General features: G+C 40.0%; 1 protein-coding gene across 1 annotated transcript in view; it reads right to left on the bottom strand.

Moving 5' to 3' along the window:
* The window catches only part of POU6F2 (POU class 6 homeobox 2), a 418399-nt gene that overhangs the window by 34099 nt on the left and 368443 nt on the right, over window positions 1-15857 (bottom strand). Inside the window, exon 6 of the mRNA XM_042471002.1 lies at window positions 5337-5483. Within this exon, the coding sequence (XP_042326936.1) occupies window positions 5337-5483 (147 nt within the window). The remainder of the gene's footprint in view (window positions 1-5336; window positions 5484-15857) is intronic.

The raw sequence follows: 15857 nt of genomic DNA, 5'->3' as shown, positions 1-15857 counted from the left end.
GGTGGATCTTGGAACCAAACCCCAGCATATAACAAGGGTCTACTGTATATACACCCTCTTTCATTTATCTTAATCTCTCTGGTGTATATTTCTGTGTGTGTGTGTGTTAGGGAGAGAGAGAGGGAGAGAGAGAGAGAGAGAGAGAGAGAGAGAGAACCCACTTCCAGTCTGAATCTGTATTACTTTGAAAATTTCACTTGGAATAGTCCTGTGGAGTGTTGTGGAACTACTCTGGAGTGTATTGCCAAAGTGACATCCCCTTTATTCTGTGAAAATATATGTAGTACTATAGGAAAATAAAAGCAGTTGTGGGAAAACAGGACCCGAGCACATTAAAAATGGTCACCCAGAGTCTCTTCAAGAGGGACAAGCATTGGTAGTTTACAAATCAATCCATAAAGAGAGTCAGGTCCTATTTTGTAATCCCTTCCACTCCTTTTATTGCACATGACATATTACATTGCACCATGCAGTGCGCACCGTGACAAAAAAAATGCCCCTTCTTATTTAATTGTGATCCCTTCACTGGATTTGAAATAGGCTGCTTTATTTCCTCTGCTTTAAAATATATGACTGGCTCTTTAGCTGATGAAGTATTTTATTTTATTAGCTGGGAGCGGATACTTAGCCAAAGAGGAACAGCAAGGCAGGGGGAGACATATAGATATTATATGTATATAAAAGAAATGAAAAGGCCCTTGGCAGTGTTAGAAAGGCCTGGGACAAAATAATACACTTTAATAATGAGGGATAGAGCTACAGCTTTTGCTGATGGCTGTGACCGGCTCTGTGACCTGATTATGTCGCAGAGTGTCAGCAGCTGAGACACTACAAAAGCGAGTGCATCCCATCAAATCTATCTCTATTGTGATCACTCTCGCTGCTGAGAGGCTTGTTAGGAGGAGAGAACCATCAGGCCTTATTAGCACCATTTACCATCAAGATGCTCCGAGAGCCAATGGATGCCCTCTGATCAGAATAATGAGAACCAAAGTACTCCCATTAGCCAACCGGATCAACAACAACTACCTGCTTAGTCTGCAAGCTAATTGAAGGCAGTTAGTGTTTGCTAATTAGTGAAGCCATACACAAAACTATCTTCTCCATCACGAAGGACATCTCAATGAATGCATATGTTCAGTGCAAAATGAATCCTTTGGTTAGCTCATAAGCTACAGTACACCCTGTGAATCCACAGTGCAATTAAAATTATGTGATGCAAAATCCATAAAATAATTATTTTTGTTTCCTCTTTCAGTCCTCAAACTATTCAAAACGCTTTAATATGTTGTAACCTTGCTAGTTGATAAATGAATATTCTTTTAAAACTGTTTTTTCAAATGAGCAAATGTTAGAAGCCAGCCTGTAGCCCTCCCATTGTGCATACAAAGTGAAGTCAATTTGATCACTAAAGAGGATTCAGTAAGGAATTAAAGATTTCTACTGCATAGTTTAGTCAAAACTGAGGGGCCTGGTCATATTTAAAAGAATTTTCCTTGCAGTTATGCTTTCATATTTCTCCCCCAAAACCAAGCAATTTTAGATGAGCACAAGGTCCATACCATCAACAAAATGATGAAGCTTATGTGAAAGTTCAACTCATTGGGAAGGAGAATATTTACAGTAGTTCTGCTCTTTTGCAGTAGTACCGAGTAGCTTCCATGCAATGGGGCAATGAATTTTCATGAGCTTCCAGAACTTTCTTTTTTGCACAAAATTTGTTAGGGAGGGTGCAAAAACACATTTTTCATGCAAAACACTTCTTACAGAAACAATTTTTTTGGATGAAAAATGGTTTTTCATCCCCCAAATACATGCTTTTCTACAAAAACAAAACAAGGCAAAGCAAAACAAAACAAAATCCTAGGTTTATTCCTGGAAATAGTCTTTTGTGTGAAAACTGGTTTTTGTTTTTGTTTTGGTATGAAAAACAAGTTTCTTTTAAAAAAAACGTAATATGTTCAGAAACACATGCGGGGCTTTTTGTGGGAAAAATGTTTTTGTTGTTTCAAAAGTCGTGTTTGTGGAAACTTTTATTTTTGCCCAGAAAATACGACTGCGTGCAACCTCCCTCCCAGTTTACAGCAACAGGAGCTTTGTGCCAAAAGCTTGCCTTTTATGCTAAACTCAGGCGCATTACAAACGCGCCTAAAAGTATGTGCTCAGCACGTACTAGGGTTAGAAAGGGGCGTCTCTTCCAGACGCCCCTAACCCTAGTACGGACTGAGTCCGTACGAAATGGCGGCGGCCGTTCCACACGGCCGCCACCATCTTGACGTAGCGGATGCACTGCGTCCGCACATCGTGCCCTGGAAATGACGCAGCGAGTGCGTGCTTCGGCACTTGCAGTATCTCTTCCGGAGCCCAGGAAGGAGCGCGATTTTTGCGCTCCTTCTTTGCAGCGGCCGGGAACTGCGCCGTTTGGCTGCCATGGTTCCCGGACTGTGTAACCGGCGGCGGCAGCAGACCGCCGCTTTTCAGCGGTCTGTAACCTGCCATAGTTTCACACAAAAATCTACATGTTCCAGGGAACACTATTTGTGCTAAAATGTGTTTTTTAAAATACATAAACCTTGGAATTTTCTTCCTGCATGCACCCTACCCTACAGGTATTGGGCAAAGTAATTTCTTAAAATACACTGGGGGGGAGACTTCAAAATTCTTGTTTATTCCCAACTGGGTTTTTGTGATTGTTGATATTCTCTCTCTCTCTCTTCTCCCTCTCTCTCTTTTTGACCAAGAAACAAATAACAGCAAATATTCTTTCCATCCCTATTATGAGTTAATTGGACAATTAGTCAAGGGTCTGCAAATAGAGAGCAAACAGGGTTTTTTTATTTGCCCAAGATCACCTTGTGGATTTCATGGACAACCAGGGAATCAAACCCTGGTGCTGAGAGTCAAACCACTTTGCCACATTGACTCTCTCCCTCTCTCTCTCTCTCTCTCTCTCTCTCTCTCACACACACACACACACACCATTCAGACAGAACAGTTCCTGTTATATTGAACTGTACCTGGAAACTTGGTGGAGAATGTCTAGTCTATGGACTGTTGCAGTTTTGTAAAAATGGGATGCCACCCACATCCACAATTTTTGGAATTCCCAGATAAGGTGTTTGAAATATTGAGTTCCACTATAAAGTCCCTTACACATTCTTATTCCAGGCCAGGACTGATGTGATTGCTCACCAGTTTACCAACACTTTCCATTATTTGTCTTCCTGGGAGAGTCTGAAAAAGAGGGGGGAGACCCCTTCAACTGACAAACTGTCACGGTTTTATATCTCAGAGCCTTAAATTTATGTCCCATGTATCCATTGCCTCCTCCAGGAGTTTGCACTGTTTCTGAAGTACAGATATTAACAAGCAAGCTTTATAGATGGAGCTGATCTGACTATGAGTTATAGGCATTGTAACCAACTTTTCTTCTATTCCAATACTATGTCCCTAACAGAAAACCTAATAGGCTTTTGAGAGCCTCCATTTAAAGCTGGCTGCATAAAATGATCCTTTGATGAAAAGGGATTGAAGCAAGGGTTAAAGTAGACACTGAAAGGTTACTGTAGAGGGCACACTGGTCGTGCAATCCTCCTTTAATATGTGTGGTGTGCACCTGCGATAAGATGATTCATTAGATAAGGCCTCACTTTGACAAGCTCCATCGTTCAACCCTCGGGGTAGTGATGGAACAATTCTGTACCCACCCAGTAAATATAACAAGGTCAGCAATTTTTTTTCCTTGTGGGACTTATATATGAGGAATGTGAGTACCAGATTCATCTTTGTTCATGCTTTATGTTAATCATGATTAAACAAAGCAAACACCAATACAAACATCAGCCTCCAGGGTGGTTCCTTTTCAATATTTAAAAAGCACAGAATAGGATAAAATAAGTGTCACTTCTATCTCATTTGAGCAGGTAGGTGAAATTGAATCACAGGGAGGAATAATTCATTGTTCCTATCTTTTTCAGTTATATTCTCAGGACTGAGGAAGCACACATTCACAATCACTAGACTCAAGAATAATATCATAGCTCTGATTTGAGGATATTAATGCTTCTTCTTCCCACTGTCCCTTCATAGTTCAACAAAACTTCCACCAAGCTTTCTGATGTCTCCTTGTTTCTCAGTGGCCTGGTTTTTACTGCAATCCTATTGACCTGAGCTCACTGTTAAGGGGAAGTAATTTCATTAGAAAGGTATTTCTTTCAAATATGTGGTGAAGAAGAACTGCAAACCCATATGGGCCTTGCATGAATGTACCATGCATAGCTTTATCAGAGGCCTATACAATACAACTGTAGGCACTTTAGGAAGCACATGGTTTGCATGAAGAAAAGAAGTGGCATTTCCAAAAAACAAGCAACTCCAACTAATCTAAAAATAGCTATTCCAATGCAAATAATTTGAAATATTTATTTCTTCTTTACCGATTCCTTTAAGAACACCATTTAATTGCTGTCAACATCATGAGCTTTATTGTTTGCACAAGTAATTTGCAACATCACTATTGTTCTGGTGTGTGTGTGTCAGCAGTTAGAGGCAATTAAGGATATAAATGAAAACAGCAGACAGAATTCAGCTAACATGGAGCATTTTTGACAATTATGTAAAACGGGCTACAATCATATGTAAAACAAATTTCACTCAATAGGGGAGGGGAGCTTACCTATGAACATATGTATATTTGTGTTTTGGCTTAAACTCTCAGTTATTTCAGTGGGAGAGCTTGGTAGGAGCTAACGTTTTCCCACTGAAATAACGAAAACACCAAATTTGCCTTGTTCACACTGATTAGCATCAGATTATCAGTGCATCTAAAATAATTCTGAGATCTCATTTCAAGTGGTTTGTGTTAAATATTCAAAATATGAAAACTGTGTCCTGCTTTCAATTTTTCTAAGTAGTAAGGGAGACCTATCGAGTGTGTTGATGTTATATGAGGGCCTGCACACTTCAAAATTGTTTTGCACAGTTAGACGTAAGAAGCCAAAAATGTCTTAAAAATAATATTGGGCTGAACCCGGATTTAATCATAGCGTTCACTCACTAAAATCAGTGGGACTTTTTACTATGTCATGCAGGGATGTTGAGTCCTAACAATGTTAATGAATCTCCTGCAAGTAAGATTGAGTCCAAATCCAAACCTCTGATGCTATCTCAATCCTCCATTCAACTTCTTCTCTTTTGGTAGGACACATTAGTTATCCCCCATCCCACGTATACACAGACATGTGCTGCCTTAAATGGCTGCCATGCATGCAAAATTCATTTCTTTCCCAAGATCAGTGTGCTAGATGAATTCACTACTTCCCCTCCTCTTCACTCACCTGTCCTTGTGCATTAGTGACTAGTTGACCTGTGACCCCCTGAAGACCGGAGAGTGCATTGCCAAAGGCCTGTGAGCTTGCTATTGAGCCCATGGCGGCTGCTGCTGCCGCTGCTGCTGCTTGACTTGCTAGAGGATTATTAACCAGCTGAAAATAGGAAGAAAAGAGCAAACAGTAAGGATAGTGATAGTAACACACAGCTAATTGCCCTGATGAAATCAATTTGATTGGGGTGCTGTTAATCTTAAAATCTCAAACAACATTTGAGCATTTCACAACAGGCCTATCTGTCATCTGGATCCTAAACCCTTTACTAGTTTTGCTGGTATTGGCAGAAATGATTCCACTTTAAGTAGATCATGGCCAAAGTGGAACAAAGCCAAAGTGTCTTTTCTGTCTGTGAAGAATTAGTTACACCCGTATTATTAAAACACAGATTTGGAATGGGATTTTAAAAATGAAAAATGGTACAGAATTATTATTTTCAAATGTAGTTCAGCCTCACTCTGATGTGGAAGAGTCCCAAAAGGATTGTATTACATGCTTATTATCTTAGAAGTTATAAATAATATCATATTTTTCCTTCAACTATCCTGGGGCCCTTCCACACAAATATAGCACTATAATTTTATTCTAACTGCCATAGTAAAATCAGTGCAGGGAGGGGATTTAGAATTTTCAGCCAGAGAGATCTAGGGCCTCAGCAAACTACAAATTCCAGGATTCCATAGGAATAGAAACTAAAATGGAATCATGCTGCTATAGTTGTGTACCATGAAAGGGGCCTCAAGTTAGTTGCCTCTGCTACAATTTTCTGCGCCCCGTTCCAAGAGAACTTTACAGTTCAATGAGATTCCAAATGCCAAGAAAACAAGGAAAATGTGAAGGCAGTGGTGCTAGACCAGCTTTAGCCTAGTTTGTTTATAACTTACTATCTTTTCAGATGTAAAGCTTGCACAAAAGACAAACAGCTGCCTGGATGCCTTCACCAAGCTTTCCACATGCAGGAAAATGTTTACAAAGGCATACATCCAAACAAATGATTCCCCATGTGCATTCTGAAGTGATACAATCCTGTTTAAAGGACTGTAACTGATGCTCTTCTGGATGCAGAGTTCAATTGTTAGTTGCATTTCTGTTGTAAAATGAAGAGTGAAGAGGAATAATGAAATGGCAAATAAAAAATGTACCATGCACAGTTGCTTGAGAAAGAAAAGGTGTGCCTCTGTCAAGCATTATAATGACCAACTGACAGGTTACCTAATACTCTGACCCACTAAAGCTAGGAAACCTGCATTTGTACTTCAGTTTAGTAGTATAACATGAGAATAATACGTATAGCCCAATATCAAAAGTTTAAATTTCTGGGGACTCTAAAAATAGCTGGCTTTCACAGATATCTGCTCATTATATACATTTGTAGTAGCTGAGATATTTGCTGTCTAAATCCACTTAAATCTATGGCTCTCAGGAATAAGTACTGATAGGGATATTGCTGATGCGACCTGACTTGATTCAATATGAATTGACACCACCTGAGGTGATACGAACAGCATATCCTTCAAGATACATCCCGGTTTCACTCATTATATGGCATAGATTATGGGTGGCCTCAACCCATTTTTAAAGCTAGGGTGATCAAATTGGAAACCTAATCTGAACTCTTCCATTCCTTAGCAAATTGAGAAAGTAAACCCCAATAAAGAAAGCCTTTAAGCAGCAAAATAACATTAGTAAACAAAAATGTGTTTTTCGGCAAGAATATTTGGGCATGACCATACATACTGATATGTTGTTGAGACAAAACGTGATGAGAAAAGTTAAAGAATGCTTTGGGGACTCAACTCAGTTCCACATTGTCAGGAAGAAGACACACACTTAATCTGGGACTGGGATGCATTTGCAATTGCTGATCAATTTACAGTGACAAATTATAAAGAAAATGAAATCTTCCATTCTACTAAAGTGGTATTTGGACAGAATAAGGGGTAATAGTGAAATGCACAGAACAGTAGGACTTGTAGTACTGTTCCCTGCCCCCTTTTTGGAAAAAAATAAGATGCTGTTAGTTTTTTGTGAGCCTTTTTGGTATAAATATACATACATGGGCCTGTTACAGACAGCCAAAATAAAGCTGCTTTGAGTCACTTTGGAGGTATGGTATTTCAATGATACATGCCTCCTAAGAGTCCAAAGGCTGCACCAAAGCCACGCTCCAGTCCTAAGGACTGGAGTGCAGCTTTGGTGAAGCTTCCAGACTCTTAGGACTCATGCATCATTGAAATATCATATCTCCAAAGTGACTCGAAGCAGCTTTATTTTGGCTGTCTGTAACAGGCCTAGGTTTCTCTCAGTCATGTAGGCTATCTGCTTGACCACCTCATCACTCACAAAAGTCATATATGTCTATCATCATTACTATCATTAAGTCATATATATATAGACTTGAAAAAGGCAAACTATCAGGCATGTCATTGGTAGAATAAAGGTGGAATGTGGTGGGTCATAGCATAGGGTTATCAGGAAAAGGATCTTCATTGGGTTGGTTCTGAAGTTTCATTGGGCTCGACCAGACAGGCAAAATAAAGCTGCTTTGGCTCACTTTAGAGGCATGCTGTTTAAATGACACACACATCTTAAGATGCCAGAAGCTGCGCCAAAGCTGTGCTCCAGTCCTTAGGACTGGAGCATGGCTTTGGCTCGGCTTCTGGTATCTTAGGACACACGCAGCATTTAAACAGCATACCTTCAAAGTAACCTGAAGCAGCTTTATTCTGGCCTATCTGTTTGGGCCCTTAGTCTTTTCAGGTCTTGATTCTAATCACGCTGTACAACAAACACAGTCTAATTGATCAAGCCATAACAAAAATGATTGGGCTGAAACATTAACAATGTACCACTGTATAGGCAGATCATCATGATGCTGATTCGGAAAGTTGTCCTGAATAGGCAACACAAAATAATGCTTGCAATGGCCCATTACAGACGGGCCTATAGTATGGACTGGGTCCGTACTAGAGTTAGAAAGGGGCGTCACTTCCGGACCCCCTAACCCTAATACGGACCGAGTCCGTACAAAATGGTGGCGCCCGTTCCACACGGGGACCGCCATCTTGACGTAGCGGACGCGTTGCATCCGCACATTACACGGCACATATGACACCACGAGTGCGCCATTGGCACCTCGCGACATCATAACTGCAACGCAAAAAGAAGCCATTTTGGTGCTTCTTATTTGCAGCGCGGAGGAGCCTCGCGGTTTGGACGCTGGGGCTCCTCTGCGCTGCAAATGGCAGCCCATTCTGGACAGTCTGTAACGCGCCAATGTAACATTGGCAAAGTAGTATCAGTGCTACACCCTGAGGCTACTTTGCAGGAGTAGTAAAGCAATTGAGAATAATTGTTAGTGAATATTTTCACGAACTGTTGAAAAACATCACAAAGGGAAAGTTGTTTTGGGATAATGCCACAATGATTTGTGAAAAATTCTTCATAGTTCTGGGCAAACCACACAATTTCAGCCTCAAAAAACCCCTTACGGTTGCCATAAACTGGAAACAACATGAAGTCACAAAACAACAAAGTTCTGGCTCAACTCTATGGCAAAACAGGAGAGGGGATTATTATTACTAAAATACAAAAAGCCTCATAAAGTATGTATTCTTTATAAAGGGAAAGTTTCCTTTTTGTTTAAGCAAACAGAAGTGCTATAAACTGCTGCCTGTAATTTCCTCCTTTTTTTTGCAGTGTGAGTAGCATATCCTTGGCATTATATATAAAGACACCCAAGGATTAATACTTCAAGGCGGCTACATAGAATTGTTTCAATAGAAAACCTCCCTTTCCTTCCTATAGACTTTCATGTGATTCAGGGCCAGCAAGCCACCCACTGCCAAAATGAACTGTAAGTCCTGATATAGATACAGCTCTGTCAGGGGTCTATTAGAGATGCGCACAGGTTTACAAATGCTAGAGAAGGTTGAGACTGGTTCAATTTCAGCCCTTAACAACAAGGTAATTTCAGGAGGAATTTTGTTAAAGCTTTTTTTAACTGCAGAGAACAGCACAGTGCATCTTCAGAATTCTTGATACTTTTGTCCTTAATATATTTTGTTCAACTGTTATCTGTGGTCATTCATTTTCTAAAGGCTAACATTTTGTTCATATCACTCTACTTTCTCATTTTCCTGTTCATATTTCCCAGTGTTCATCTTTGTTCAGTGAGACACACACTGGAAATCTTCTAAATCTGACAGATATATGGGGGCAGTTGCAGCATAAAGACAGCATCTACTTCAAGAGCATCAGAGGGTGTTGGTTTCAGATCATGGTATCTAAAGTGAAAATCTGATTCTTTCATCATGGGCCACCATGACCCCTAGCCCAAGGTGGAAATGGAAGTGACTTCAGTTGGGTAAGAAAACTATAGTCAGCATGCTGGAAAGTGCACCTTCTCAGACAGGCCTTTACACAAGATTTTACAATATGCATCTTCCCCCCTTAGGTTTGTGATTTCCAAACTTTTCAACCCAACCAACCTATTGTAAGGACTCAGTATAGAGCTACCTTTTTACCAGCGATATAATATACTTTCCTGGTACTGTAACTGACTTGCCTGAATCCACCATCCTAGAGATTTTCCCTTTTTCTTCCATGTGTCATTGGCTAACCTGGGCTCTTTTACCTGTCTTTTGAATCATGGGGAGCAGCACATGAACTATGAGAGCCCCAAATTTCCTATATTGGACTAATCCAATATCCAGGCAGAAGAGGTAGAAAAGGCCAAACTGCTGGCTTTCTCCCTATACTGCCAGGCTGTTGCAACAGGAAAATCCACATACTAAATTATTATTATTATTATTATTATTATTATTATTATTATTATTATTATTATTTATACCCCACTTTTTAGAAATGCTCTCAGAGAAGCTTACAAATTGTTAAGTAAACAGTGAAGTCGAAGGCTTTTATGGCCGGCATCCATAGTTTTTTGTGGGTTTTTCAGGCTATGTGGCCATATCCTAGAAGAGTTTATTCCTGACATTTCACCAGCATCTGTGCCTGGCATCTTCAGAGTATTCTCTGAAGATGCCAGGCACAGATGCTGGTGAAACATCAGGAATAAACTCTTCTAGAACATGGCCACATAGTCCGAAAAACTCACAAAAACTATATTAATTAAACAGTTCCCTGCCTTCAGGCTTACAATAAAAAAAGACATGACATAAAAGGAGAAGGGAACGGCAGTAGAGAAGGGCCATGGCAAAAGAAATGGAGGGAGGGCTAGTCCTGGCAGAGCTGTGCCTGCCTCTTCTCTCTCTCTCTGAGGCCATGGCCATGGTAGATGGAATGTAGGGAGGGCCTTTCTTCTGCCTCTGGGCTAGGTCTGGAGGGGCTGTGCCTGCCCTTCCCTCCCTCTCAGGCTAAGGTCATGGCAGATGGAATGGATGGAGGGTCCTTCTTCTGCTTCTGAGCTAGGATTGCTGGAGAGTGATTGCAGTCACTCACCTCTGCAATGCTATAGATATTTAAATCCCTGATTAATAATTGTTTTGAATTCAGCTTCACCAGGAACATGCCAATGGAATGATGTGGCCGGCTTATCCACCCAACTTTTTATAGGAGACCTTTAGAAATGCTCCGCTTCTGATTATGATTGTATAAATTTGGATGACTAGATGATGATCTAGCTATTTTATTGAATCAATAGCAATGTTAGTATTTTATTGATTATATTTTTATACTGTATTGCATTTTCTCTTTTATTGATGTAATCCCGCCTCAATCTGCAGGGAGAGGCAGGAAATATAAATAAATATTATTATTATTATTATTAGTAGTAGTAATAGTAGTAGTAGTAAGCAGGCTTGGAAGTAGACAATGAACTTGGGAAGCAAATAGGTGGCAAGCAAGTTGTGGGATAGCACGGAGCGAGGGATCTAGTGACCATCCTCAATGACAAGTTGCCCGGAGAGAAGGCTGCAAACATGACAGGTTATCAGGCAGTGTCTTTAGTGTCACAAATTCTGTGGCCAGGAGCTCTCTCTCTCTCTCTCTCTCTCTGTGTGTGTGGTTGAAAATCTCCATTGGAGTTGCCCACAGTTTGTTCTGACTAATTGTCTTGATGGGGAATAAAATAGAGGACTCTTGACTAGAGCGCCACATCATTGGATACCACAGCAGCATAGTTATACTGTGGACAGCCAAGAAGACAAACAAATAAGTTCTAGAACAGGTCAAGCCCAAACTCTCCTTCAAAGCCAAGATGATCAAATTGAGGCTGCTGTACTTTGACCACATTATAAGAAGGCATGAATCATTAGAAAAAGACAATAATGGTAGGAAAACTAGTAGACAACAGAAAGAGAGGGAGACCACATGCCATATGGTTAGATTCAATAGAGCAGTTGAAGACAGGGAGTCTTGGAGACGTTTCATCCACAATGTTGCCATGAGTGGAGATAGACTCAAGGGCAGTTAACAACAACAAATAGTTATAACTGGGATGAAAAATGGAGTGAGAACAATGATCGATGTATTCTGCCACAGGTGGACATGTGCAAAGGGAGCTAAAATTAAAAACTGTATATACTAGCTTTTCTGCAGCAAATCTGCTAACAACCACAGAAATCTGTAAGTTTTTCATTAAATCTCACATTATTGCCTTACTGTACACAGAATCATGCCCTTCCATAAGGCATTGTTGAAAGACAGATGAATTTTTTCATGTATCAAGCCTTCCTTACTTTTAACTGTTGGCCAGAATACCACCAGATATTTATGGACCCTTTAGGCAATCTTTTGTGCTGTATAAAGCAAGCATTTTTGTGGCAAAAATAATAAAGGAGTAAGCTTCTTTCAGGTCTGGCTCTGACTTCTTTCAGGTGGGAGAAAACATGCAGGATTCACAATAAAGGCACTGCGGGATTTTTTTTTTATAAAAAAGACTTGAATGTATACAGAATAAGACCCCTTGGCATCATATGTACTATAGATAGTAACATCGCAAACCCATTTTAAATCCCAGCATTTGCTGATGAAATTGATGTTTTACTGATATGTACCTATTATTTTTCTATACCAAGTGTGTGAGTGTTTCTGCTTTCCTTTTGCTCTATTTCAGAAATAACTCTAGTAATACTACACTATTCTAAAGCCACTATCAGAGTGGAATAACACAGCAAAATGCAAGGAACTTAGGCCTGTTACAGACTGCCAAAATAAAGTTGCTTTGAGTCTCTTTGGAGGTATGCTATTTAAATGATGCATGGGTCCTAAGAGTCCGGAGGTCACGCCAAAGCCACACTCTATTCCTAAGCACTGGAGTGCAGCTTTGGTGCAGCTTCCAGATTCTTAGGATGCATGCATCATTTAAACAGCATACCTCCAAAGAGACCCGAAGCAGCTTTATTTTGGCAGTCTGTAACAGGCCTTACTTCACTTATTAAAATCTTCCTTCATAATAGGACATCTGTGGTCATCAGTGGAGTTAAATAAATTGGATATGAAGGGAGACGTTTTGGTTTTTTTTAACCTTGTGCGGTACTGGAAGGCCAGGTAAACATTTGTGTCTTAACCACAAGGATGTTTTTCCCCTGAGATCACTGTCTATGTGGTCATGGCACTTGACTTTACACTTCTGCACCCCTCCCCACCCCAACACTTTTTCACTTTGTGGCGACAGATTCACCCCATTTTTAAAAATCACACGTATAAGAAGAATGTAGTATAAAAAGGCTAGTCTCCTCTCAAAATAAGAAACACCACATGCACAAAAATGGTGTGCATGTAAACATCATTATGTCTACATGGATTTGAGTCTCAGGAACCTTGACACACAGTAGCTTGTACAACCTCAATTATGCTTGTGAGCGCTCAATAAAGGCAGGCTTTGGCAGCAAGACATTGCTTGCTTGTACGTAGAACAGTTCAAGTCCTTTCCTTGTAATTCTGAACAAGAGCCAAATTTTTATCCTCAGAACTGAGAGGAGAACATGACCCTCATGTAATTAGCAACTGGGGGAAAAAATCTCGAGTAACACTTTGCAAACAAGGTAAGAGTTCCTACTGAGAGCAGCTACTGCCTTGGCAAAACGTCCTTTTAGCTGCCTATTTTCATTTCTAATTGTACTTTTCTGTAGGAGTGAGAGGCACAGAGGTTGATCAGAGCAATGGTACTTTATGCTAGGTCTGTATCTGAGGAAATAGTGCATTCACAAAAAACTGATATGGTTTTGTACTGAAATGGATTTGTATGGGTAAACAAGTGTGGATTGAAGAACTGAGGGAGAAGGTGCAATGTTTTGAGTAATTTACATTTACTACTACATAAGAAGTACTTTTATGATTCATAAGTAGTCTAACCTAGGCTGAGTGTGGTTTAAAAGTAGGATATACTGTATGTGTATATGTATCTAAGCATATGTACATGGATAGGTGTGTGTGTGTGTGGAGGGGGTACTTTTTGCACCACACACCTCAGAATCCCCCAACCAAAATGACCACTGGGCTACCTCCTTCTCAATGCACTGGCCATGTTGGCTAGAGAATTCAATGACCTGTGGAACAGAATAAAACAACTTTTCCAAGCTCTGAAAATAGGAATTTATCGATAATGAGCTCTTTTTCAATTTATGTGACAAGTAAATAAAGATTGTGTTATTGGAAGTAAAGCCTACATATCCAAGTAAAGTAGGAGCCCTGGTGACACAGTGGTTAAAAGATGGTACTGCAGCCATTCACAGCCACAAGGTTGTGAGTTCGATCCCAGGCAGGGCTCCAGAGTCCACTCAGTCTTGCATCCTTCTGTAGGTCACTAAAATGACTACCCAGCTTGTTGGGGGTAATTAGTTTACATATTGTAAACTGCTTAGGAAGTGCTTAAGTGCACTGATAAGCAGTATAGAAATGTACTTGCTATTGCTATATAAAGTTTGTACCATGGGCAAATCAACTGGCACACACACTAAAGAAACAACAGCACTCACTATGGTGAACATACAGCTGACAAGCTCTTCGTTATTTTATTTTTATAATATATTTGCTGCCATGCAACACACACACACACACACACACACACACACACACACACACACACACTGCCCTACAGTAGTCTAAGGCTGCTGTACAATAAAAACAATAAAAACAATACAATGAGATAACACACACACACACACACACACACACGCAAATCTTTAAAACCAAGCAAAAGCTATTATTTATGCTTTTATGGGTAACAAAGTAGACTGATTTGTACCCAGAGATGGGGCAGAAAGCAGCCAATGTACAGTTGTCCCTCCTTATCCACAGATTTTTGATCCACAGATTCAAGCATTCATGGCATGAAAATATTCAAAAAAAGTATAAATTCCAAATAGCAAACCTTGATTTTACATTTTATATTAGAGACATAAATTTCCTTTTCCATTATATTTAATGGGACTTGAGCATCCACAGATTTTGTTATCCATGGGAGGTCCTGGAAACAAATTCTAGTGGATAGCAAGGCCCCACTATACCTGTTTAAGTTCTGTCTGAATAAGTTGCCTTTAGTTGATTCCTCTTAGCTAAGCCATGGCTATATTTTATACTTACTAACACTTCTGAGGAGTCATCAAAGGAAGGGTCATGTAGACCATATTTCAGATGTATCAACATGGCAGTTTGCTGTCACTTAATGTACTTGGAGATCTAACTGTTCTGCTCTACCCACGAGATTAAAGGGTGGCACACTTACCATAGCCTCTGATGGTATAAAGGCCTTTTTGCTGCTACTGCCACAACTTCTTCATTAAAAAAAGTTCAACATCTGTTCTATAAAAACAATGGACTAACAAACAAACAACATAGGGATTCTTCTTAAACTCTGATCTTTACCTTGATGGCTACATCCCACAGGTATATTGACACCAAAAGCTTGTATTGTTTTTGTTTTGTTTACCAGTGTAACATCTCCCAAAGAATTATAATTAGGTGAAGTACAACTTCTATTATCATACAGATAAAATTAGAATGATGGATGCAAAGACAACATCAGGTTTTCCTCCAGTTAAATTGCTTCCCCTCCTCCGATCATCCTACCTCCAGCACTGTGAGCTCCTGCTCCACAGGGACTGAATGTTGCATTCAGTTTCATTTTTAAAGCAATATGTGGTTCTCAATTTATTTGTTGTACACATTACTTTGAGGATTTTAGTTGAAAGAAGGGATATTGTATAAGTCTTATTTGTTGTTGTTGTCTTCAAGTGGTTTAGGACTTATGGAGACCCTAAGACATCATGGGATGTTCTTGGCAAGATTTGTTTGCCTTCCTCTGAGGCTGAGAGAGTGTCACTTGCTCAAGGTCACCCAGTGGGTTTCCATGGCTGAGCAGGAATTCAAACCCTGGTCTCCAGAGCCCGCCACACAAACCACCACACCATGCCAGCCCTAAATTAGGGGGAGTTTTGTAATACTCCAGTTCTTCAATCTCCCCTTCACAGTTTTACATTGCCAAAGATTTTGTGCTGTATTATTCAGTTC

The sequence above is a fragment of the Sceloporus undulatus genome, chromosome 6, assembly GCF_019175285.1.
Source record: "Sceloporus undulatus isolate JIND9_A2432 ecotype Alabama chromosome 6, SceUnd_v1.1, whole genome shotgun sequence".
Taxonomy (NCBI): domain Eukaryota; kingdom Metazoa; phylum Chordata; class Lepidosauria; order Squamata; family Phrynosomatidae; genus Sceloporus; species Sceloporus undulatus.
The sequence above is the reverse complement of the archived record's forward strand: the minus strand, read 5'-3'. Positions and strand labels throughout refer to the sequence as shown.